Genomic DNA, 27,143 nt, shown 5'->3' on the forward strand with positions numbered 1-27,143 from the left:
ATGTAATGTTGATCAGAATTGGAAATAAGCCATACTACCCCTCTGCTTCGCCCTCCAATAAAATTATGGCTGATTTATATTAAATTGTCCTATTCCCCATCTTCCTTGATTCTTAGTGCACAAAAGTCTATTTGTTTCAGTTTTGAACATACTTAATAACCGAGTATCCATGGCTCTCAACAGTACTGAATTCCAACGATTCATAAGCCTCTGAAAAAATTTGTCCTTGTCAGTCTTCAGTGGCTGATCCCTTTTTTTGAGACTGAAATTAAGTTCTGTGCCGACCAGCCAGAGGAAAAAACCCTCAGTGCATCAACTGTGGCAGCCTCTTTGGAGAATTTCCTACCTTCCAATGAGATCACCTCTTGTGCTTCTGCAAGTATAGATATTTTTAATCATCCTGTTTAGAGATGTAATTACATACCTCTACACTTGAATTCATGCCTCCTAACTTAGCAGTAGGGATGCTACTGCTGCACCGCAAGAGCCCTGGTCTTCTGAAAGTATCGACTGTTTATATTTGGGTTGTACCCATACGAGTCAGTCATGTTAACCCTTTCTGAGGTAAGTATATCCTTCCTTAAGGAGAACGTTTTTTTAATAGAATACTTACATTGGCTCAGTATGTTATTGGGGAACTGGCTGGAGTTATTATTGAACACAGCTGACAACAGATGAATTGGCACTGATTACAATCACAACAGAAACTACATATTGTTAATGTAGTGTGATCATGTTTAGACTTGACTCCTAACCTGAGATGATATTCTTCTCCACATCTCAAAAGGCCACAGCAAAGAAATCAATAACAAAAATGAAATAATTAGTGCATAATTAAGTTACTTTAGGGAGCCACTGGTTAACACTATTCTGTTTGCTCTTAGCAAAATCTAATCCACTCTAATATGCTGATTAAATAAAATGGATTAACAATGAAGTTAAAGTATAAAATAATAATTGTAAACTCTCTAAGTTTTCCAAAAAGTGTGTATCGTATTGTTAAGACTAATTGCTGAACAAAATTGGTATATTTGATAGTCAGATAAATAATCTGTCATTCAAAATCAAGAGGAGGCATGGCATTAATTTTTTTGTGAATGTGTAGAATAATTAACTTGCACAAACTGATTATTTTTGCATATGTATAACTAATTACTGACCTATTATTTGTAGTATTTAGTTCATTTAATACCTCATCTATTTGGATTTCTCATATCATATACTGATGTAATTTGTACTTTGACAAAGTAAATACTGTACTTGGATGTTCCAATCAGGCAATTATGCTCCTGAATGGAGCATCTAGGGCAATGGTAGCGTACAGAGTGAGAGTTGCCAGAACTATTTGAAATTTTAAAATTTTTGCCAATCTAGGGATTGGTTCTTTGAAGCCACTGTTGAGACAAAAGACTAGAAAAATGTTTTATTCTTGAAATTACTTTACTTCAATTCTGATATTTTTATCGGATTCAGTGTCTGACTATTTCTACAGATGAAAAGTTGCTCTCTGTGTACCTCTTTTTAATGAATGGGTAGAAAAATACTAAATTAGTAGCATTCCAGAAATTGAATACAACGTCATCTGTTCTAGTTTGGTTAATTGATTTTGTTGTGGGCCCTTGTGTTCTTCGTCAAGTTTGGAAGATGACAGTATCACACTAGACCATGACTTTGACAAGCTTATTAAACTGAGGGGGAAGAAAACTGTTATAACTGTGGTAGATAGCCATTTGAACTAGAAAACTACAAACAGTTGCGATGACTGTATTGAACAATAACTTGTTTTTCTGTGTTGGTGGATCTTTATTTCTCCCCATCAATCAAGAAATCTGATTTGACCATTTTCTTTCAAAGATTTTAGAAGAGCTAGGGAATGTAACGTAGCCAAAAGGTAATTTGAACACCTAACTGAATTCAAAGGGAAGCTGCCAATTAAGCATTGGCTAAATCTCAATGCTGTTTATAATTGGATTTAATTGCTTTGCTTACTCCTTTGGATACCAACCAAAAAAAGTCAACTTGTGTGTTGGATCCAAGACATTTCTATCAAAATAGTTTTGGATGATATCCTGTGGGTGAAATTTCTTTCATGATGCATGTAAAGAGGCCAGTACCTTGTTAAATTTTGGGTTGCTGTTTTCTTTTCCCCCCTATTGTAGTTACATTTTAAACTGTTGAATGCCAAGGTGTTGACAGTTTGAATTATAGTGAAAAAGTTCCTCTTTTGTGTGCAGGCTTTGTTTTGCAAAGAAAAGTCTAATATTCAAGCCGAACAATACAGTGATCGAATCACCTGAGTAGTTTAGATTTGGATATGTGCAAAAAGTTGCAAGAGAATTAGAACTTTGAAACAATACAATTATCTACACTCCACAGGAACCATTTTAGAACAGTTCATTACAGCAGCAACTTAGGTAGCTCTCTTTCTCTACTTTTGTTCAGACAATGTGAGATTCAATGCATTATTAAACACTTGCACAGAATCTGCTCACCAGGTACCATCTGCCTGTGATCTTTCGGATGTTGGATATTGGTTAACTAATGGAATTTGGCTGCAGTTTTACTGCTTATTTTACAACACTACTATTCATGCTGTAGCCTGGCGAAATTAAGATATTATACACTTAAAATACATTTCACAGAAATATTTTAAATTTTCCAACATCATCTGTTTATAATATCTCAATTTGACACATTTCATAGTCAGCTGTGAAAGTAAGACTTTTCATTGTGGTTTAACTGCCCAGTCTTTTTCATGAGCTTTAATTTGAAACCTCCCACTAAATATGGTTCTTATCAGCAGATTACTGCTTGAGCAGGTCTAGGATGTGTATAAGTGAGGCGGGTGACGGCAGTCCCCGGAACCAGTCAGATTGAGGAATTCTTGGAGGTTCAAATTAGAATATTTAACTCACTGTCAAATCATGTACAGAGTGAAATAGGAAGGGAAAGAAAGTTTTGAGATCGAGGAATAAAAGAGTGAAAAATAGAATTTTAAGAATAGAATTGTTTTTGAAACTTGCCAAAAATAAGTGCAGTCTAAATGCATGTGACTCCAGACTTTACTACTAAATTCCAGTGTTGTAGAGCTTGTTTGGCAGTATTTGTCTTTTTTTAATGCCGTTTAAAAATTCAATAATAAACTTACTAGTTCTACCCTTTTTGTCAGTATTAGATATCTGTGTGATGAGTAGAGCAATTTCCCATCCTTCATTGGAATGTAATGCTGAGTCATTGGTGAAGTATCAATGGAGTACAGGTTCTGAGTCAGTAGGGCAAGCCAGAAAACACAATCTAAATTTTGATGTTTAACTTTGGGTGTCAAAGCTGGACGTTGTTCAGTTTGTTCCAGAGAAGCTATGAATACTATTCATAGTATTGAATACTAGGGGCGGCACGGTGGCTCAATGGTTAGCACTGCAGCCTCACACCACCAGGGATCCAGGTTCGATTTCAGCATCGGGCAACCTTCTGTGTGGAGTTTGCACATTCTCCCCATGCCTGCGTGGGTTTCCTCCAGGTGCTCCGGTTTCCTCCCACAGTCCAAAGATGTGCAGGCTAGACGGATTGGCCATGCTAAATTGCCCATAGTGTTCAGGGGTGTGTGGGTTATAGGGGGATGGGTCTGGGTGGGGTGCTCCAAAAAGGACGGTGTGGACTTGTTGGGCTGACGAGCCTGATTCCACACTGTAGGGAATCTAATCAAATCTAATCTAATCTAATCTATTAGTGTCGTCCTTATCCTTAACACAAAATTCAGGCTTATTTATTTCTTCATGGTCGTGAGGAATCATATGATGTTTCTGGGCACTTCATGAGGTTGTCAATGGTATTGCAACATTTATTTCAGATTTGTAATCTGTGAAGCCAGATTCTTGCTTTCCCCATCAGTTACAGATTATAATGGCTTAGTCAATGCCCATTTTTACAGATCTTGTTGTTGTCTGTTTGATCTTATGAATGTTGTCGCTTAGGAAGAAATCCCTTATGATTTAATATGGGCTGACAAACACCATGGAGGGATGGCAGACGCAATAGTCAAGTGTTGTAACTGCAGCATTACTATGCACTTTCATTTATTCTTGAAGCTTGCGTTGCACGCAACATTTGATTATTTAAAATGAACTGAGTGGCATTGCATTGTCGTAGGATTAGGCTGGCTAATAGCAGGTTTAGGATAAGCATTTCATACACTGAATTTTAGTTTTCAGTGGTTGAGGTTGTACGGGACATTGGTGAGGTCACTTTTGGATTACTGTATACAGTTCTGGTCACCCTGCTTTAGAAAGGATACTATTAAATTGGAGAGGGTGCAGAAAAGATTTACTAGGATGTTGCTGGGACTGGAGGGTTTGATTTATAAGGAGTGACTGGAACCTTTTTCACTGGAGCATAGGAGGTTGAAGGATGACCTTTATAGAAGTTCAAGGTGTAATGTTTTGTTGACCATACAGTTCTTTAAGATTTTTGAAAAAACTCGATGTAATTGTACAAAAGGAATCTGACAATTGAGGATGGTGAATCCTTGGGAACCTGTGCCGCAAAGGGCTGCGGAAGTCAAATCATGAGTGTAGTTAGTACAGATAAAGTCTTCATTGATAAGGGGATCAAGGATTACAGGGAGAATGCAGGAGAGTGCGGTTGAGAAACATATCACCCAAAATCAAATCATGGGGCAGACTTGGGCCAAATAGCCTAATTTTGTTCCTTTTATCTTACGGTCTTTTGTAGTTGTAGGAAGGAAGCCAGCCAAGTTTAGTGCCCTTATTTTGGTGATTATCTTTAATATGATCGTCTGCCATATACCTTTTGTTTTACATAGAGAAATTTTAGAATAAATGTTTGCCCTTGCAAGCATGGCTGAAACAGATGTGAAAATAAAATTGGGAAGTCCAAAAGAATGACTGACAGTCAATGGCAAATGATAACCCAATGTCAGTTGGATCAAAATAGATTGAAATGGTTGAGATACTACAAACGTAGCATATTTAATAGCTCAGTACTTTTGTTAGTTTTTGTTTTGGCTCACTTAAGTCCCACTGAAAATATTAATTAAATACATACAAATTTGCAGGTCATTTGATATCTTGAGCACTCAAAAAATGTTTCCAGATCTCCAATTTTCTAACACTTTTGAAGGGCTTTAATTGTAGTTTAAACAAGAGTGTTGTGTGATATTGCGTGCTGTTACTGTGAGTGCTTTCATAAAACTTTATCATGTTTATGTGCACTTTAAATATTTATTTAATCTTTTAGATTGTCCGTATTCAGTCACCACATGGCATGAAACGGATTAACGTGGGAAAACGAGAAACAGGAGCCCAATTTTTGAAAAAGGTAATGAATCATTTTCTTCAGGGGAAGTTTGCTTCTGAGAGCCTCAAATGTATTGTATATTTCCTTTGTTTTTCTGTTTAACTCCAGTAATTTTGGTAAATACTAAAAGAATTTTTCACATTATCTTGCTATTTCTTTAATGTTGACTTAAATATTATTCATAAATTCCTGCTCTCTCTCTTTGACATTTAAATGATTATGGGAGTCCAATTCCATGCAATATTAAATGACTTGTTACACTGAAGTTCTGTTAATTTTTACATATCTGATGCTTTGCCTGTAGCATGCCTCTCATATTTGAAGTATCATAGAGTCATTCAGCAGGCAAGCAAATGCTTTGGCCCAACTCGTCAGTAGCAACCAGCATTGCCAAACTAAATTAGCCCAACTTGCCTGTGTCTGGCCCATATTTCCACTAAAGCTTTCCTATTCATGTACGTATCCAAATGTCTTTTAAAAGCTCTAACTGTCCCCACATCTACCACTTCCTCTGGCAGTTTAATTCACGTACAAAGCGTCCACTGTGTGGAAAAATTTGCCCCTCAGGTCCCTTTTTTTAAATCTTTCACCTCTCACCTTAAAAATATGTCCCCTAGTTTTTGAACTACCCTACCCTAGGGAAAAGACCTGCTTGCTGTTCTCCTTATCTATGCACCTCATGACCTTATAAACCTCTATTAGCTCATCCCTCAACTTTCTATGCTCCAGTGTAAATAGTTCCAGCCTGTCCTTATCCATCAAACCCTCTAGTCCTGGCAATGTCCTGGTAAATCTTTTCTGCACCCTCTCTAATCTCATAATACCCATTCTGTAGCAGGGCGACCAGAACTGTAAACAGTACTCCAAAAGTGACCCTACTAATGTCCTGTATAGTCTCTACATGATGCCCCAACTACTATGCTCAGTGGTCTGACCAATAACGGCAAGTATGCTTAAACTCCTTCACCACCCTGTCTGTCTGGGACGCAACTCTCAAAGAACTATGTACCTGAACCTTAGGTTTCTTGTTCGCCAACATTACCCAGGGCTCTGCCATTAACTGTATAAGTCCTGTCTGTGTTACTGTTACCAAAATTCAATACCTTGCATTTATCCAAATGAAACTCCGTCAGCCAGTCCTCAGCCCATTAGCCTATTAGATCAAGATTCCTTTTGGAAACTTGGATACCTTCTTCACTATTAACTATACCATCAATTTTGGTGTCATCTGCAAACTTAATAACCATTGCTCCTCATCTAAATCACTTACATAAATCACTTACATTAGTGACAAACAACAGTGGACCCAGCACCAATCCTTCTGGAACACCAGAGATCATAGGCCTGCAGTCTGAAAAGCAACCCTCCACCACTGCCCCCTGTCTCCTGCCATAAAGCCAGCTTGTATCTGATCAACAGGTTTTCCCTGAAATCCACATGATCTAACTTTATTAATCAATTCACCATGTGGAACCTTGTCAAAGGTGTTACTAAAGTCCAAGTAGACAACATCTATCGCTGGGCCCCCATCAGACTTTTTGGCTACATCCTCAAAAAAGCTCAAGTTTGTGAGACACTATATTTCCTATGCATGAAGTGATGCCAACTATCTCTAATCGGCCCTAGCCTCTCCAAATGCATGTAAATCCTATCCCTCAGAATCCTCTCCAACTACTTAGCCATCATAGAACATAGAACGATACAGCGCAGAACAGGCCCTTCAGCCCTCGATGTTGCGCCGACCTGTGAACTAATCTAAGCCCACCCCCTTACACTATCCCATCATCATCCATCTGCTTATCCAAGTACTAATTAAATGCCCCTAATGTGGGTGAGTTAACTACATTGGCAGGCAGGCTGTTCCATGCCCTTACCACTCTGAGTAAAGAACCTGCCTCTGACATCTGCCTTAAATCTATCACCCCTCAATTTGTAGCTATGCCCTCTCGTACAAGCTGACATCACCATCCTCGGAAAAAGACTCACTGTCCACCCTATCTAATCCTCTGATCATCTTGTATGTCTCTATTAAATCGCCTCTTAGACTTCTTCTCTCCAGTGAGAACAGACCCAAGTCCCTCAGCCTTTCTTCATAGGGCCTTCGTTCCAGACTAGGCAACATCCTAGTAAATCTCCTCTGCACCTTTGCCAGTGCTTGCACATCCTTCCTGTAATGGGGCAACCAGAATTGCATGCAGTATTCCAAGTGAGGCCGCACTAGCGTTTTGTACGATTGCAGCATGACATCACAGCTTTGGAATTCAATCCCTCTACCAATAAAACCTAACACACCATAAGCCTTCTTAACAGCACTGTCAACCTGGGTGGCAACTTTCAGGGATCTATGTACGTGGACATCAGATCCCTCTGCACGTCCACACTAGCAAGAATCTTTCCGTTGGCCCAGTATTCTGCCTTCCTATTATTCTTCCCAAAGTGAATCACCTCACATTTATCTGCATTGAACTCCATTTTGCCTCCTTTCAGCCCAGTTCTGTAGTTTATCCAAGTCTGCCTGCAACCTGCAACATTCTTCCACACTGTCTACCACTCCACCAACTTTAGTGTCATCTGCAAACTTAGTAACCCATCCACCTATGCCTGCGTCCAAGTCATTTATAGGAATGACAAACAGCAGTGGTGCCAAAACAGATCCTTGAGGCACACCACTAGTAACTGGACTCCAGGCTGAATATTTTCCATCAACCACCACTTGTTGCCTTCTTACAGAAGGCCGGTTTCTAATCCAAACTGCTAAATTTCCCTCAATCACATGCCTCGCTATTTCCTCCAATAGTCTACCATGTGGAACCTAAACTTCTGACATCATTGATGTCAGAAAGACCAACCTATAGTTCCCAGGCTTCTCCTTACAGCCGCCTTTTATTCAGCCCAATGCATTCATAACAATTTATATGGTCCACAAAACTCTCCTTACAACTTTCTTTCGTTAACGCCATCAACATTGCCTTCTGTTCCTTTCGCTTTTTATAGCTCGTCCCCTCAACTGCATCTGGGCTATTGTCTTGACTCTCTAGCTGAAGACATTTCTTTCTGACTATCTTACGTTTGTGGTCTCTCATTCTAATATCACATGCAAGTGATAGCACTCTCAATTTCTAACTTAATAGACCCTTTATAATTGATCTCCATTAGTTTACTCTGTTTTCTCTCTTCCAGAGAGATTAAGAACCTTGATCTGTTCAATTTTTCCTGATAGGTATAACTCCTCAGTTCTGGTATCAGACTTGTAAAATCTTCTGAATTTTTTTCCAGTGCCTCTAATTTTTCTTTAATATAGAGACCAGAACCTCTCAAAGTGTGTAAAGTATAGTGTAAACAAGGTTCAATACAACTTCTGTTCTTTTGAATTACTCACCCCAGAGGTGAACACCTATGCTTTGTTCTTTCTTTTAAACTTTATTTGCTGTCTTGCTTGTTGTAGGTTGTACAACCCCAAATCTCTTGGTTCCATTACCCCATTTAGATAATTATTTTCAAAGGAGTCTGTGGCCTCCTTATTCTTCCTACCAAAGTGCATGACCTCCTCCTTAATGCACTTCAAAGTTTTTTTTGTCAATTACATTTACATTCTGCAAGCTTATTCATTTCTACTTGTATCTTATTATAGTCCACGTCTGCGTTAACTATGTGCCACATTTTGGTCTCTTGCCTGCATTTGAAATTGTACTTTGAAAGTGCAAGCAAATTGCTGTTTTATTGATGCGATTTCAGCCGCAAATCACTACTGAACAGACGGGAATCCAAATGATGAACAGGTCACCTGTCAAAAGGGAGAATTTGCTTGTTTACAAGCAGTTGCCAACGTACAAAAGTCTGCTGAAGTCAGTGATCATTTTCAGTTGCTCTTCAGACGTATCTATTACTGCACTTCGACTTTTTAAAATCGCAAATACTATGACTCAAAGCACTGATTCACCTTATCAGCAAACAGCTTTTCTCAAGTCGTTTCTTATGAAATTTATAAAGCTGTAAAATAAATTGGAAAGCCTGCAAATGTTGAATATTGGAAACAAAAACAGAAGCAGCAGGAAATGCATAGCTGGTCAGAACTGATAAAGGAACAGTCAGTTGTGATGGCAATTTTGAATAAATGTTGGCTTCATAACATTAAGCCTTATCTGTTCTTACAATTTGTGATATTAGAACATGAGTTAAGTGTTATTATGAATACAAACATTTAAGAAGAATTGGTAAATGCAACAAGACAGAAAACAACATATTTGAAGTACCTGAGGAGCACTTAGAAAAATATTCCCAAATTTAGATTATCTTGACTTCCAGATTACAATTGGTTGCAATTGCATTACAATAAATTGTGCCCAGAGCATATTACTAAGGTGAATTCAACATGTGTTTAAATGTTGGGGGTAAATATTCTGTTCACCACTGGAAAATAATGTCTTTGACCTGTTAGTGTATGCTCCAGTAATTGCATGTTCCCTTGATATTCACGGCATTATCGTTGAATTTCCCCACTGTCAACATCCTGGTGGTGACCTTTGATCAGAAACTGAATGGGTCTAGAGAGAAAAACAGGTCAGAGGTTGGGAATGCAAGGAGTAATTCTCCTCCTGTGTTCCCAAGGTCTTGTCTAAAAGTAATGCAAAATAGGACCGTGTTTAATTTGCTTTAAAATGTAGGAACTTCCAGTTTGAATTCTGAAGTGCAGGTCTTGGTAATTGATAAAGCTGGAATTTGTCAGCTGAGTTGTACTAAATTTTAGAAGATGTGCATTTATTGGATATAAAGGTAAAACAATACACTTAAGTTGAGGAAGTAAAGAACTTTTTTTAATTCACTCGAGAGGATGTGGACAACACTGGCAAGGCAAACATTTATTTCACATCTGAAGCTGTTGAGAAAGTTGTGTTGAGCTGCTGCCTTGAACAGCTGCAGTTTATTTGATGACAGTGCTCACACAGTGCTGTAGTCATTTAGTGGTTAATTCCAAACTTCTGACCTGTAAGACAAGGAATTTGTGTAGCTAGTCCAGTTAAGGGAGTGATGACTTCTACACTGCCCTAGGATGTTGATGTTGGGGAATTCAACAATGGCAATACTCATTGTATATCAAGGTAGAATTGCTTTTGTTTTGGAGATGGTCATTGCATTGCATTTGTTGTGGTTCAGATGTTCCTCAATCTCTTATTGACTGAAGCTTGAATGTTGTCCAGATCTTGCTCCTTGAGGACATAGATTATATCATTATCTGAGAAGTTTAAAATGGAAATGTGCAATCATCAGTAAATATTCTTTTTGGGAGCATTGAATGTTTCCAGCGCCAGAGGTGGTGATTTGTCCCATCCAGTCCCAGCTAGATCTCTGCAAGAGCAATTTGGCAAGTACCTTTCCCAATAGCTGCCTATTCCTTCAAGTGTTTATGTAACTGCTCTTTGAGGTGCTGTGGTTAAATCTGTGTCTGATAGGCTTTCAGGCAGTGCACTATAAATCATAACCACTCACCGCCCAAAGCAACTTTTCCTCGTCACCGTTAGCGATTTTACCAATCGGCCTTAAATTGTGGCTTCTAGATCTGAACCCTTCTGTCAAAGCAGTTTCTTTTTTCCACTTTGCCCAAATGTCTTGGGGTTTTTGAACACCTTTTATCAAATTTTCTCGCAGAATATCCAAATAGTTGAAGGCCCCTGTCCACAGAACTATTCTCAAATCTTCCCTGCACATTGTAAATCCTTCACAGCCTTCTGAAAGCACATTGTCCAGAATTGGATGCAGTGTTCCATTTGAAACTGAGCCAGTTCTGACCTTATTGTGAAAGGTGGATCCTTAATGAAGCATTTGAAGGTGTTTGAACCTAGGATACTACCACCTTGAACTCCTATTGTGATATTGTTGATTGGTTGCCAATAGTCACAAGACTAGGTATGATTCCAACTCCTGAAACCCTCTGGATTCAATTTTACTGGGACCTCTTGATGACACATCTTGTCAAATATTGCTTTGATGCCAAGGCTAGTCACTTATTCCACTTCTGGCTTTTGATCTGTGGTTCAATTCCAGAGCAAAGCAGGCGTAAGGTGCAAGTGGTCCTATTCAGCCCAAATTGAACATCAATCAACAGACATCTAGAGTCATCTAGACTCAAAGTTAACTTGCTGTCTCTCCATTGATTGTCTGACCCACTGTGATCTCCAGAATTGGTTGTTTTCAGTACAGATTCCAGCATAGGCAGTAATTTGCTCCTACATCAGTCAACAGATTATTGGTCAGTAGTTGTGATAATGGGAACTGCAGATGCTGTAGAATCCAATATAACAAAGTGTGGAGCTAGATGAACACAGCAGGCCAAGCAGCATCTCAGGAGCACAAAAGCTGACGTTTCGGGCCTAGACCCTTCATCAGAGAGCTCTCTGATGAAGGGTCTAGGCCCGAAACGTCAGCTTTTGTGCTCCTGAGATGCTGCTTGGCCTGCTGTGTTCATCCAGCCTCTCACTTTGTTATATTGGTGAGTAGTTGCCAGTTGCTAGCATTGTCACTGACATCTTCATCTGTTCGCTGATGATTGGGATGATAACGGGTGGTTTGGATTTGTCTTGATTTTGTGACCAGGATGCTGAGATGCATCAACGTCAGTGTTATAACTCTGTTGAACCTGCTTGGCAGGAGGTGCAGCTACTCCCGGAAAGCAAGTCTTCAGCACTACAGCCAACGTGTTATTAGGTGTCATAGCCCTTGCTGTGCCCTTGCTACATTCAGCTATTTTTGGTACCATACAGAGTGAATCAACTTGACTGAAAGCTGGCAGTTGTGAAGGAAGGAACCACGGGTTGTGGCTGAAATGAATTATTCACTCCCTTTCAGTGTTTGTGAATGCTCAGTCTTTTTTTTGGCTGGGCTTGACTGTTATTAGTGATGTTTATGAACCTTTCATTTCCCAATAGTTGTTTAATTATTCGATGTCATTCACAGTTGGATGTTGGAGAATTGCAGAGCCATAATCAGATCGGTTGGTTTAAGGATCATTTGATTGTGCCTACAGATTGCTACTTTTGCTGTTTAGCAAGTTGTGTTGTAGCTTCACCATGTTGGCACCTTATTGAAGGAACTTAAGTAATGTTCCTGGAGTGTTCTTTGACATTCCTTATTGCTACTATCGTAATGTGTAAGATTCAATGCTTGGATTATTTGCTGGCTCTTGCAGACTACGGTGGAAAATAAATCTGCTGCTGATGGCTTCCAGTGCTTCCTGAACGTCATGATTGTGAGCTGCAAGATCTGTTTTTAAATTTGTCCAACGCACTATGGTATATACAACATGACTTGTGGTGAAGACAGACTTCGATTTGCATATTTACTGTGTAATGGGTTCTCCTGCCAGTACTGTTGTGCAAGATATATCTGGGGTAGTTAGATTAGTGATGACAAACTGCAGTAGGTTTTTCTGTCATGTGAGTTCTCTCCTAACCGCCAGAGTAGGCCTGCAGAGTTCCTTCTTACTTCCTACTTTGTAGTGGTGCTTCCGTTTGCTCTTGGTGATGGACATTGCAAGCCCCCACTTTTGAGTATATTCTGTGCCCTGATACCAACTGGGATCCAGCACAAGAGGACTGCTAAAAGATGTAGATCTGCGAGAAAATTCCTTGCCAAGGTTTGATCAGGTGCATGACTCTTTGAGCTTTACCCTCGTTGTTGAGGACTCCTACAGCCACATCCCTCTGAACAAAGCACTACTCTGATGCTACTTCTAAATCTGTCCCAATTGACAGGAAGAACCCATGATGCAGTTTGGGACATTGTCTGATAGCTGTGATTCTGAGAGTCTGATTGTATTGGGTTGCTTGCTTTTATTCTGTCTGATGAAAAAGGTTGTTTCTTGTTATCAGAAATTAAGGGTGGGCTAGTAGTTGCCCATTTCGATCAAAGCATGCATAAAATCTTAACTTTTTTACTTTGGCATCCTAATTATAATTTAATTTGTTTTTCTTTTTAGGTTGCAAAGGAATTTGGCTGTTCTAACAATGGCTTTTCTGTATACCTTAACAGAAATAAAACTGGAGAGATCTCCCCAACGAATAAATCACTGTCTTTGCTTAAAATTAAGTACGTACAGCTATTAAACATTTTTAATAATAATGAAAACTTTTCAACATGTTAAAAGTCTTTTATTTGAAAATGAATGGGATGTATAACTAACTGCTGTCTGATTACTTTCATCATATGATGCTTTGGATTTATTGAAGTCTGGCAAATGTTGTTGAAATGACTTTATTCAATAGGGTTTCTTAAGCAAGTTTTAAACCTGAGTTGAGTAAACTTAGTCATGTATAATTTGATAGAAAATTCACAGGACAATTGAATACAGTCTCCAAAACATAAGTAAAAGTTCATTTTTGTTGTGAAAGATTTTTACTTAATTATCATAAGCCAGTGGCTCTACCTAGAAGAATAATTTCTATTTAATTTATTGTGTAGTTGGAGAAAAGACTAAAATGTGTACACATTTGCTGACTTAATTTGCTCTAAAGGACAAGAAAGTACATGAGGTGAAGATGTTTGTTTACTTTTGTTTTCTGTTCTCATTCTATCCTAATAGCAAAACACTTGGCCATTAGAGTGTTTCAAGAAATAGATTTGTGTAGACTGTGTTACTTACTTACTCATTCTTGAACTTTTCTAACTTTTTTTTCCCCAACGTTAAGCTACAGTTTTTGCATTTTGCTAGTAGATTACTTCAAATGTTGGCTTAGAAAGGAAACGTAGTTCCTCCTCGTTGCTTCAAGTGTTCCGAATTTTAGGAAGTGTTTGTTTAAAATTGTATTTGTGACAAGTGATTTCAATCATTTGTACATTATATAAAATATCCCCTTCTTGCATTAGATTAGGACATGAGTAATTAAAGTATCCCATTCATATGCCTTTAACATAATGAAATGATCCAAGGCATTACATGGAGGTGTAATAAAACAATAGCACCAAGACAAGGAAGCATGGGGACAGATAATTAAAACTTGCCCACAGAAAACTAGCACACAAATGCAGCAGTTGATCAGGAAAGATAATGGAACATTGTCCTTTTAATTCAAAGAGGTTGGAGTGTGTGGAGAGAAACTTTATTGCAAAAGCACAAGGTGCTGGTGAGACCATGTCTGGAATGAGAGCAGTTTTGGGCCCTTTGTTTAAGGAAAGGTTATTTCATTGGAGGTAGTTCAGAACAGAGTCTCTCTGCCCATTATGGAGGGATTGTCTTATGAATAAATGTTACACAGAGAATGAGAGGTGACCTCGTTGAAATATAGGATTCTTAAGATGCTTGACAGGGTAAATGCAGACATGAAGTTTCTTCTCACTGGAGCATCTAGGACCGAAGCGCACAGTCTGAGAATAAAGGGGTGCCAAATTAAGACAGATGAGGGAGTGCTTCTTCTGAAAGTTGAGAGCATTTGGAACTCCGTGGCACAGAGCTGTGGGTGCAGAGTTCTTGTGTATATTTAAGGCTGTGATAGATTCTTTATAGGCAGGGAATCAAGGCTCACAGGGGAACGGCAGTGCAGTAAATGTGAGGAGCAGGCTTGTGTGCTGATGGACTACTCCTGTTGCTATTTCTTATGGTCTTAAACATCTTGATCTCCTTCATCATAAGATCAGGGTTGGGATTAATTATGTTTACTGATGATTGCAGTGTTCAGCACCATTCACAGCTCTTCTGAATAGGTCACTATCGATGCCCAAATGCAGCAAGACGCGAACAGTATTAGGCTTTGAGCTGAAGTGTCAATTAACATTACCTTACATTTTGTGTGTTGCAAATGATTGTCTGCAACAAAAGATAATCTAACCATTTGACTCTTGACGCTCAATTACATTGCCATCACTGAGTTCCCCATATCTGCATACTGGAGGTTACCAATGACCAAAAATTGAAGTGGACTGATAAATTAGTGTAATTACTGTAGCTACAGAGCAGGTCAGAAGCTAGGAATTCTACAACTAGTTTCTCACCTCCTGAATTGCCAAAACCTATCTCCCATGTACTTCGTACAAGTCAGAGTGTGCTGGAATGTAATCTACTTGCCTGGATCAGTGCAGATCCAAAAACATTGAGGAAGCTTGACATCATCCAGGACAAAGCAACTTGCTTGCTTGGCACCACATCTACAACATTCACTCCCTCCACCACCACACTCAGCAGCAGTGCATTCCATTTACAGAGTGCACTGCAGAAATTCCCCAGGTACCTTAAGTAGCAACTTCCAAACAAGTGACCGCTATTATGTAGAAGGACAAGGGCAACAGATACATGGGAACACCACCAACCCGATCACCTGCAAATTCCCCTCCAAGCCATTTACTACCCTGACCTGAAAATGCATCAGGGTCTTTTCAGAGTTGCTGGATCAAAGTTCTGTAACTCTGTCCAATGACATTGTTGGTCTACCTACATGAAGTAGACTGCAGTGGTTCCAGAAGACATCACCTTTTCAAGGGCATTCCATGAATGAACAAAAAGAAGTGCATTAATTGCTGTTCTCCAGGGCACATATAAACATGATGGGCTGAGTGGCCTTCTTGGTGCTTCTAAAGTGATTCTAATCATATCCTGTGGTAAATGCTTGAACCATTCAAGTACTATATTTGTTCACACCTGATTCCTGTGCAGTTGGGGAGTCGAGATTAGATCAAATGAAGTTCGGAGGGCGGCAAATGAGAAAAGAAAACATTGATCATTTGCAGATAGTTCTAGGCAACAGACCTCTGGATGTTTCAGGTTCTAGAATCCTGGTCAGCTGTATTCTTTCTGCCCTGTGTGTCATTTTGGTGATGTCTGAATGCTAAAAGTTAATTAATGGCTCAGAAATGTTGAGCGGGCTTTTATTATCTTATTTTCCCCCTTTAAACTGTGACCCGGGTTTATAATGTGTTTGAAAACATGACACTCAGTTGAGAGTAACTGCTCAGAGAACTCAGCAGAATAATTGAATAATAATGACAATAAGACCAAATAACTTAACCTAATTGAACTTATAGCTGGATGCTGTTTATTTTTTTTAAAAGCAGCTGTTTGAAGGAATGCTAAGATTCCCAAGGCAATGAAAGGTTGCTTTGGCAGCAGGAGTGCTTTAATTCAGAACATGCTTGGTTTGAAAGTTTAATTGCTGGTCAATATTTTGACAGGTGTAGGCTTGGTAAATTTACCTTTTGATATCTTCTGCTTTAGACATGGAGACATGCTATTCCTCTTTCCATCAAGTGATGCTGGGACTTCCACTCAAGTTATGGAGACTTCACCTCAAGCTCCTGGAGGGTCTCGAGTTTCAACCACGTCTGCAGTGCCTGTTGTGGAGGATGAAATTGACCAGTACTTAATGAAACAGGATGGAAAGATCTACAGAAACCGGGACCAGCAACAGTAAGGCTTTCTGAACCTATGCTCATGTTAATTATGTGTGTGTTTTATGCTTTGAATGATAACTTGGTGTTCTGAACAAAGCCAATGTAAGTTGAGAGGTGACCTTGTAAAGCACAATAGAACATCTGTATTCAAGTTTATTAACTTTCTTGAGAGATAATGTGCCCTATTATGTTATTCCGTGCTTTCACTTACCATCTATATTCAGGAACATTGATAACCTGCTCTGAAATCATTCCCATGCTTCGAAAACCATTTCTTGGGAGATTTCTGGTTTTTGGCCTCTGTTCCCATCACTTCATTTGGTTTAAGCCAATAAAGTAGAGGCAAAATGTTTCTACATAACTCTAAGATTACAAGCCTAGTCGTATTAAACGTTATTGGCATAAACGTCTGTTGGCATGGTCACGTACCCATGAGCCCTAATATAACTGTGTGAACTTGAGAAAATTTCAACCTTGAAGCAAGATGAACAGACAACAAAATGTTCTCTCAGAACCAGGTTTGGTACCTGTTTTGGACCAAGTAGACCAGGTGCCTGTATGTGTACATTTGGTAGGAATGATCATCAGGTCAAGCTTTAGATTGTGGAAGAAAAATGAACAAATAAAAATAGAACTTCAAAGTTGTGAGAGAATTTCCATGGGATGAAAGGGAAATGAATTCAAAGGCTGACAGGTGAAACTGTAGTTCAACAATGGATGATCTTGAAGGACAAATTCAGCTATGGGTTAGATACATTCCAAGAAGAGTGAAAGCTGGGGGATTCAAAGTCATGATTCCTTAGCTGAAAAGGTAAATAAAGAATATGACTCAATAAAACAAGATATATGTCTATTGAATTTTTCAATTGAGATCTTGGTCAACACAAGAAGAGAGGAAATTAAGTCTGGCAAAAAGATTGAGAGTAGAATGGCAGTGAATATAAAAGGGAACCCACAAATGGTCTCCTACTAGAGAGAAAAGTGGTAATTAGATAAGTAGAGGCACAGATCAAGGTTAGAAAACTGAACGAGTACTTTATATTGATCTTCACTGAGGAAGAGGATGCTTGAAAAAACAGAAGCCAGTTAATGGATTATGTGAAACTTGATAGAATGTACTGGAAAATCTGTGTAGGCTTAGTTTGGATAGGTTGACTGGTCCAGATGGCTTGCATTCTAGGTCAGTAAGGGAAGTGGTCATGGAAATCTTCACAAGAAGCAGAAGAGATGACATGGATTGGAAAGTGCCAGATGTGGCACAGTTGTGTAACTGCAGGCAATTCAATTTATGAAAAAGTTTAGAACAATAAAGGGGGGGAAAAGATTAGGCTTTGAAGTTTGACTTCATTTAGGAGAGCTAATGCAGATTTGTAAAAGGCAATTCCAGTTGATTTTTGGATGAAAAACAGATGGTTGAGGAAAGTTCAATGTCTATTTTCTATATGGATTTTAAGAAAGCGTTAATTATGTTGGCTTATAGTGTAATCTAAATAATTCTCTCTCTTGATGGTCGCTGTGAACCATTACCCACTTGATTTATCGTATTGAAAAATGTGGCTGAGCGTTAGGTCTTCACTGAGGTGTAAACTTGTATTTACCGTACACAGAAAATGATAAAAATGGTTGTGCTAGTATCTATTTTGTTGTCTTGTTTTGGAAAACTTTGACATAAAGGGTTGGATTGTGACAGTGTAATGGTGTATAACACAAGATAATGAATTGACAGCCCACCTTTTGTCTCCCTTGATCTCAGCAAAAATAACGAGGAAGATGCAAAACAGCTTACTAGTTTGCTGTTGTTCACTTTTATACTGTCATGTGATCAATATCTAAGCTAAGAACTCTGCTTTCAGAATTTTGTCCTTTTCAGAATTGACCCCCTTCTGGGATTGTGTTTTTATCAGGTGTCGGCATGGAGCGCTGGGTAAATGTGTTCATTGTGTACCACTGGAGGTAAGTAGGAAGTCACAGTAATATAATTTGTTTGAAAATTAGTGTATAACTAATATGCATAAAATAATAATTGAGGCAACTATGACATTCATTTTTGGACACTAGTACAATTCAGTCAATCAAGTTTGTTGAAAACCATTTTTAACTTAGCAAAATGATTGGGTAGTAGATCTGATGTTGAAACGTTTCAACGCAGTTCCACATGCAGTAGTAATTATTAGTCAGACACTGGAATAGACTTGTGCATTTGATTAATGTCGTTATGGACTAGAATGCCTTAATTTTCTTTTGCTGACCAATTCTTGCATATTTAGTTCGTATTGGGTTCTCGAAGCAGTTATAACAATGTCCGCCTTAAATACATATAGAATCTTTAAGAATACTCCTTTAATTCATTGTGTGTTTTGTATTAGTTCCTATGTTTTGTTGAAAAAAATCTATAGTACAACTCATTTCACTGCATATATGGATTTGGACCTACTCAAGGTACACATTGTCGTACAAGAATGGATGCTAGATATTTTCTTACTGTCATTTAATTAACGGCAAAGACCCTCCCACACTTCTAGACACTCAGTTTTTATGTATTCTATGACATGCTGTCCAACTTATGATAAAACACCCTAAGAGTACTTTGGTGTTCGGGGTTTGAGTGAAGATTTGTAGCTTGCGTGCTGGATGTAGATATTGATGTGTTCACCGAGCCGGGAGGTTTGATGGCATCGAACCTTCCAGCTCGGCAAACGTACCAACATTGACAGTACTGTGGTATTTGTTATTCACCTAACATGCAGTTAGATTTATCTCTTCGTTTACAAGTGAAATCCTTGCTTTTGTTTCCCACAGTCCTCTGTGCAGACACATGCTATCAGTTGAAAAGGAAAATCAGTCACTACTTGGGGTTTTAATGCCATCATATTGGTTTTATTTTGTAATAATGGAATTTTCGTGCTTAGTTGATTTTGATACATGATTCAGTGTGCTCTTAACACATTTTTGGTTCCCATATTTGTAGAGTGAACTGTGATGTAACACAGTATGTTCTTCAAGGTTTTAAGTACTTTTGCCAAAATTTCTTCTTAATGCTTATGTATTTTCTAGCTTGATGCATAGAAGTTGTTTTGTGATACAGAACTTGAGTATTGTTGGAAAAGTCACATTTTGTGAAGCTTTTCATCTTACACTCATCAGGATAATTTGTAAAAATTAGTAATGTAAAGGGTGAATAGCATTTTACAATGTGGGAAGAAAGTGTTTATTGGCTGGTGTGGATTTTGAATAATAGAGGCATTGCCATTTGGAATGAGCCACTCCAATGATAGACACGTGGAGTCTGACTCTGTTCCAACTCATCTATGCCACCCAGGTTTCCCAAACTAAACTAGTCCTATTTTCCTGTGTTTGGCTCATATCCCTCTTAACCTTTCTTATTCATGTACCCGTCCAAATGTCTTTTAAATGTTGTAATTGTACCTGCCTCTACCACTTGCTCTGGCAGCTCATTCTACATACGCACCACGTTCCGTGTGGGAAAAACGTTGCCCCTCTGGTCCGTTTTAAATCTTTCTCTGCTGACCTTAAATTTATGTTCTCTCGTTTTGACCTCCCCTACCCTAGGAAAAGACCTTTTGCTATTCACCTTTATCTATGCCTCTCATGATTTTATAAGCCTCTATGGGATCACCTCTCAACCTCCTATGCTCCAGGCCAAATAGTACCAACTGCTTCTTATAACTCAATCTCTCCAGTCCCAGCAACATCCTTGAAATCTTGTCTGCACCCTTTCAAATTTAATAATAATCTTCCTATGTCAGAGCAACCAGAACTGCACGCAGTACTCAAAAGGTGGCCTCACCAATATCATGTACAGCTGCAACATGACATTCCAACTTTAAAACTCGATGCTTTGACCAATGAAAGCAAGTGTGCCAAATACCTCCTTCACCACCCTCTGATAGCACTTGCAAGGAACTGTGTACCTGAACCCCTATCTGTATGTTCAACAACTCTTCCCAGGACCCGAACAAACTGTCCATTGCATTCTCCGTGGCAATGCTTCAACCAATCAGCACTCTATGCTCACACAGAATAAAATGTTGTTTTCCCTGTACATTAGGACAGTCTACAAGAAATACCAATGAATGCAAAATGAAAGCTTTTTCGGTGATATCGAAGTATGATATTTCAGAGTTCCATTTGTTTTTCATCAAAAACAAATAGAAAACATCATTCTTTGTTATTCACATTGGAACATTCATTATTTCCTGATGTGAGGGCAGTGGTTGGTTGGTTGAGGTCGCAAAGATCATTACTTTTTAATTGCTTATCCTATCCACATTGCAAATCATTTTGACTGAATTGTATTGAAACAAAAGGGAGATGGGGTGGCATGCCCTCAAATGAGGACAATATCACAAAAAAAAAGGAGAATTTGGATAGGTTTTAATATATTTTATTGTGCGAACTAAATTTCAAGATAATCGAGTGGTTTTATCAGGTGAAGGGAAAGCTAAAAATATTACTTTAAGAGGTAGAAAATTGTTGGTAAGTGAACAGTTAATAAAAACAAGTGTTGATACAAAAATTCATAAGCAGTGAAAATGTGTCAGAGGAACAGTTAGGTGTATCATACCTCCATGAAAAGCAAGAGGAGCTCCGAACAAGAAGAGGTGATGATTTGTGCAGGGCTGACAGAGGGGATAGGTGCTGCATGTTTGAAAGTAAAATGGGAAATGTTGGTAACATGCATAGAGGATTCGAAGTGTTAAACTTGAGAGGGTACAGAAAAAAACTTTACAAGGATGTTGACTGGACTGGAGAGTTTGAGTTGTAGGGAGAGACTGAATAGGCTGGAGATTTTTTTTCCCTGGAGCATCAGAGACTGAGAGGTGACCTTGTAGAGGTTTTTGAAATTGAGTGAATAGGGTGAATAGCTAAGATCGTTTCTTCTAGGGTGTGGGGGAAAGAATTAAAAAAATGACCTAAGTGGGCATCTTTCTTGCACAGAGAGTAGGACGTGTATGGTGGAGGCAGGTACAGTTTTAATATTTAAAAGGTATCTGGTTGGGTATATGAATAGGAGGGGTTTAGACTGATATGGGCGAAATGCTGGCAAATGGGACTTGGTCCAATTAGGATGCTTGGTCGGTGCTGACAAGTTGGACTGAAGAGTCCCTCAGCACAGAAACAGACGCTATATGTTAGATACCTTGAAAAAGCACGGTCTTAATCTGATTTCCCCAGAATTTTGGGGTTTCATAAATGGGTGAATACAAGAAATGTTCAGACACAAAAGCTGTTTGTAGTTTGCCTGATTATGGAAAGGATAGTAAAGCCAAAGTAAGATAATAGGAGGAGAGAGAAAATATAACTGTAAAGCTTGGCTGTTGAGATTGGTTCCATTGGAGCAGTAAAGCCAAGACAAAATTTAAGAACTTAAGCTTTTGCATCTGTGTTGTATTACAGTATGAAGGGTTTTGATACGTTAACTAGTGAAAAACTATTTCCTCTAGTTTGGGAGCTAGTGATAAGAGGTCATGACTTTAATATTACTCAGACTTAAGCTTTTGAGGGAGAGAACAGTTGGAGCATACAACAAAAATACAGTACCGCAGCTGCTGAAAATTTGAAGTAAGCGTGGAGAATGTTAGAGAAACTCAACTCAGTTGAAATATTAACTCTTTCTCTCCACAGATGCTGCTGCTGAGTGCTTCCAACATTCTCTCTTTTTGAGGGATCCACTGTTCTGCCTTGGGAGTGTTTGAATGATCAAGGGAACGCTATGTGGGGTGGCGCAATGGCTCAGTGGTTAGCACTGGTGCCTCACACATCAGGGACACCGGATTCAATTCCACCCTCAAGTGACTGTGCAAACTCACACGAACAGTCACCCCGTACCTGCGTGGGTTTCCTCCAGGTGCTCAGGTTTCTTCCCACAATACAAATATGTGCAGGCTAGGTAGATTGGCCATGCTAAATTTCCCCTAGTGTTCAGGGATGGGCCTGGATCGGATGCTCAGTTGGTGTGGACTTGTTGGGCCAATGGGCCTGTTTCCACATTGTAGTGATTCTGTGATATACTATCGCTTTTTGGGAAAATAAGTGAATTTTGAGGCAGCAGATGATAGAGGTTCTCTGATCTGTCAATTTTAAAAATTCTGCAGAAATTGATTGCATTCTTGTTACCAAAGATTATTGGAAAAATTAGTTTGTTTATATTTGTGCTTTGGGACAGGCAACTTTTTAAAATGTCTAAAATTCCCAATATTGTTCAGACAAAATTTCACATTCTGTTTAGACTAGTTCTGAATTCTTCAAATTAGGAAGATAAAACAGGAAACATTGGTTGATTTGACAAACTGTCAACAGTAACATCAGCCCAGTAAACTAAAGGTACATGGTGCATTTGTGATGTGAGCAGTAAAAGGTTAAAGCACTATTTTACTTTGTTTTGTGATATATTCCAGTTACATCTAAAATACTTTTTATATCTGACAAAATGCTGAAGAAACTCAGTAGCTTTGGCAACATCTGTGCACAGAAGAATAGAATAAACATTTCAAGTCAAATAGCTCATCATCTTGTGTTCCACTGGACTCATGCTAATGCTATTTCCGTTTCCGAAGATGCTGTCAGGCTTGCTGAATATGTGTGTTATTCTGCTACAGTTCAAATTTTCAACTCAAACTCCAAAATGAATTCTGCAAGTCTGGCAGCATCTGTGGAGAGAAAACAGGAATTAACTTTTTAAATCCAATGATCCTCCTTCAGAAGGACACTGGACTCAAAACAAACTCTGTTTTCTCTCCACAGATGGTGCCAGATCTTCAGTTTCTCCAGCAGTTTGTGTTCGTGTGTTTCCCATTTCCAGTATCTATAGTTCTTTGGGATAAATAAAACAATATTAACTTGTTCATTTTGAGACTTTAACTGATAAGGCAACAGGAGGCAGTTTGTTATAGTAGTTCAGGAAGCTTTACTTAACTTCTAAACAATACTTAACAAAGCAGGATGACAATTTTACAGGCAATGAATAGAAATACAGAACGTGGGAGCAGGAGAAGGCTATTAGGCCAATCAAGCCTGCTCCACCACTCATCCTGATCATGGCTTATTGTCCAACTCAATAGCCTAATCCTACTTCCTCCAAGAACCTTTGATCCCATTCGCCCAATGCAAGATCTAGCCATCTCTAAGATACGTTCAATGTTTTTGAACCAACCACTTCCTGTGGTAATGAATTCCACAGACTTAGCAGTCTTTGGTTGAAGAAATATCTCCTCATCTCCATCCAAAATGGTCCACCCTGAATCCTCAGACTGTGACCCCTGGTTCTGGATACATCCATTGTTAAGAACATCTTCTTTGCATCTACCCTGTGTAGTCCTGTTAGAATTTTATAAGTCTCTGAAGCACATGGACACCCCTAGTCACACTCATGTCAGACCTGTCATCCCTGGAATCAGTCTGGTAAACGTTTGCTGCACTCCCTTGAGACTGAGAGCAAAAACATCCTCCTTCAGAAAGGGATGTCAGAATTGCGCACAGTATTCTAAGTGTGGCCTCACCAAGGCCCTGTGTAACTGCAACAACACATTCCTGCTCCTGCACTCAAAACCTCTCGCAATTAAGGCCAACATACCATTTGCCTTCTTTACTACCTGCTGCACTTGCATGCTTACCTTCAGTGAGTGGTGCACAAGGACACCCAGGTCCCGCTGGACACTCCCCTCTCCCAATTTACAGCCATTCATCAGTAGTAACCTGCCTTCTTGTTTGTGCTTCCCAAATGAGTAATCTCACGTTTATCCAAATTATACTGCACCTGCTATTGATTTGCCCACTCACCCAACCTGTTGAGATCACTCTGAAAGATCTCTGCATAGTTCACCCTCCCAACGGACTTGGTATCATCTACAAATCCTGAGATGGTTCATTTTATTTCCTCATCGAAATCATTAATGTATGTTGTGAATTGATGGGGTCCCAGCATTAATCCCTGTGGCACTCCACTAGTTACTGGCTGCCCGTTTGAAAAGTACATGTTAATTCCTACATCTTTGTTTCCTCTCTGCCAACCAGTTTTCTATCCATTTCAATACACTTCCCCAATCCTATGCGCTTTAATCTTGCACAATAATCTCTTATGCAGGACTTTGTGAAATGCTTTCTGAAAGTCCAAATATACCACATTGACTGGCTCCCCCTTATCAACTCTCCTTGTTACATCTTTGTATAATTCCAAGCATGATTTCCCCTTCATAAATCCATGCTGATTCTCTGGTCCTCCCACTACTTTCTAAATGCTATGCTGTAAAAGCCCTTGGTAATGGATTTGAGAATTTTCCTCACTACCGATATTAGGCTTACTGGTCTATAATTCCCTGTTTTCTCTCTGACTCTCTTTCTGAATATTGTACACTTAAAAGCAAAATATTGTGGATGCTGGAAATCTGAAATGAAAACTGTGGGATTAGTAGGGAATCCATTGAATATTCTAACTATTACAGTTGAGCAGAATAATAATCAGTCCCTCCTATGTGCAGGGATTGTTCTACACTCTACAGAATCCAGGAAGATGACCACCAATGCATCCGCTATTTCTAGAGCCACTTCCTTGAATTACTCTGGGATGTAGATTATTAGGCCCTGGAGATTTATCTGCCTTCAATCCTATCAATTTTCCCAGCACCTTTCTCTACTAATTTTGATCTCCCTCAATTCTTCCCTCTCATTAAATCTTGCATTCCCCAGTATTTCTGGTATTTGATTAATGTCCTGTTTTGTGAAGACAAACCAAAGTATCTGTTCACTTGCTCAGCCATTTTCTTTATTGGCTAATATATATTTCCCCCATTTCTGTCTGTAGGCGACCTACATTTGTCTTCACCAATCTCTCTCTTCACATACATACAGAAGTTCTTAGTGTCAGTCTTTATGTTGCCTTCAAGCTGACATTCGGATTGTATTTTCCCCTTAATCAATCTTTTGGCTCTTGCTTTCTCGTTTAGCTTAGGCTATCTACACTGTCTCTGGTCTCTTTCCACAACCACAAGGATCTTCTGCTCTGCTTTCATTTGGACAGGAGGATAATTTCACTTTCTCAGATATTGTCTGTTTATCACTGTTTCTAAGCCACAATTCACAACATGATCAATTATATTGTTACATTCTGATTTGCCTAGGTTAAGCAAGATTTTTTGATAATTGGTTTAAGGGACACATGATCAATTTCTAATTGGCTTTTGAGGGTGATGAACGTCAATTGTGTTCCCACTGTCTCCTGACTGGTACCTTAAGTTAACAACTATCTTGGCCTACTTTCTTCATTAGCTTTATTAGCACTTTATATGAATTTTATTAAGGTAGGTTGATATTCTCTTTACTCATATGTTTTAGAAAAGGGAGAGGTATATTGTCAGGACCCAGTGGCTGATATTTTTAAGCTCATTGATGCAATTTTCACTTACTGTGAAATTTTTATTAAATCTGGGTCTTATCATTGACTATTTGTTCTTTCTTAAAAGCCACTTATGATTTTGCTTTTCTTTCTGTGACAGTTTTATAATCTCTTTTTGAGACAATGATGTAGTGTAAAAAGTTGCTTATAACCTCAACTTTATAAAATAATAGAGGATTGCAAATACTAAGTGAACCAGAGTATGTAAAGAGAATGAAACATTGAATTATTCTTTATGCATTCAGTCAGTACGTAGTCTTGAGTGAGTGTCTAAAAGATTTTATAATCACAAACTTAATCACACATTGTTCCAAGACTAACTAAGACAAAGGCTACACTCTGTAAAAGGAATAGTCATGTAAAATTTCTTCAATTTAAAACAAATTCAGTTCGGACCACAGCTGTATTCGTGTTTTTTTTCTCGGTAGCTCCTGCCTGTCATCTTGATTGCCGATTTAAAGTGCAAATGTGCTGAGAGGATGTGTTTTTTTTAGCCTTAAAGTTTGCCTGTTCTTACCATCCTAAAATAGGACTGACTGAACTAAACAGGGGTTCCTTGGCCTTGTCCTCTACCTTCAAACATCAGTGTATTGCCTTCAGCCTGTTTGCAATCCTGTGGTGCATTTGTCAAGCAAGGCTAAGCAGAGTCACATGGTATTAAATTACTAAAGTCTACATGTTGATTATTATTCTGTTCAACTGTAATCATGATGTTGGAATGATCAATGAATATACTTTGAATATGACTAAACTAAATTAATTTTATCATGAAACGTTAATTTCTGTACTAACCCTGAAGTTTTCATTTCAGATTTCCAGCTTCCGTGATATTTTGCTTTTAGTTGTGCATCTCTCACTTTCACGTATATAACAAAGTCAGTAATTAAAGTACTGTATTTCATTGCTGATGGTCCTCCTTGTGTTAAGCACACTTCAGTAGATGTCTAATGATATTTGTGAATAATGTGTTGACTTGTGTTCTGCACACAAATAATAGTTCTCATTTTGGTGATAACTACTTTATATTCATTGACCTTTATGA

General features: G+C 38.7%; 1 protein-coding gene across 3 annotated transcripts in view; it reads left to right on the forward strand.

The window, feature by feature from the left end:
- The window catches only part of nploc4 (NPL4 homolog, ubiquitin recognition factor), a 99,511-nt gene that overhangs the window by 23,923 nt on the left and 48,445 nt on the right, over positions 1-27,143 (forward strand). For 2 of the 3 annotated variants that reach the window (XM_048555188.2, XM_048555187.2), the window contains exons 2-5: positions 5,257-5,337; positions 13,289-13,398; positions 16,514-16,705; positions 18,594-18,642. In XM_048555188.2, the coding sequence (XP_048411145.1) occupies positions 5,284-5,337; positions 13,289-13,398; positions 16,514-16,705; positions 18,594-18,642 (405 nt within the window). In that variant the 5' untranslated portion in view covers positions 5,257-5,283. The remainder of the gene's footprint in view (positions 1-5,256; positions 5,338-13,288; positions 13,399-16,513; positions 16,706-18,593; positions 18,643-27,143) is intronic. The other variant, XM_048555189.2, reaches the window with a different exon arrangement.

This window comes from Stegostoma tigrinum, chromosome 22, assembly GCF_030684315.1.
Source record: "Stegostoma tigrinum isolate sSteTig4 chromosome 22, sSteTig4.hap1, whole genome shotgun sequence".
In the NCBI taxonomy this organism is placed as follows: domain Eukaryota; kingdom Metazoa; phylum Chordata; class Chondrichthyes; order Orectolobiformes; family Stegostomatidae; genus Stegostoma; species Stegostoma tigrinum.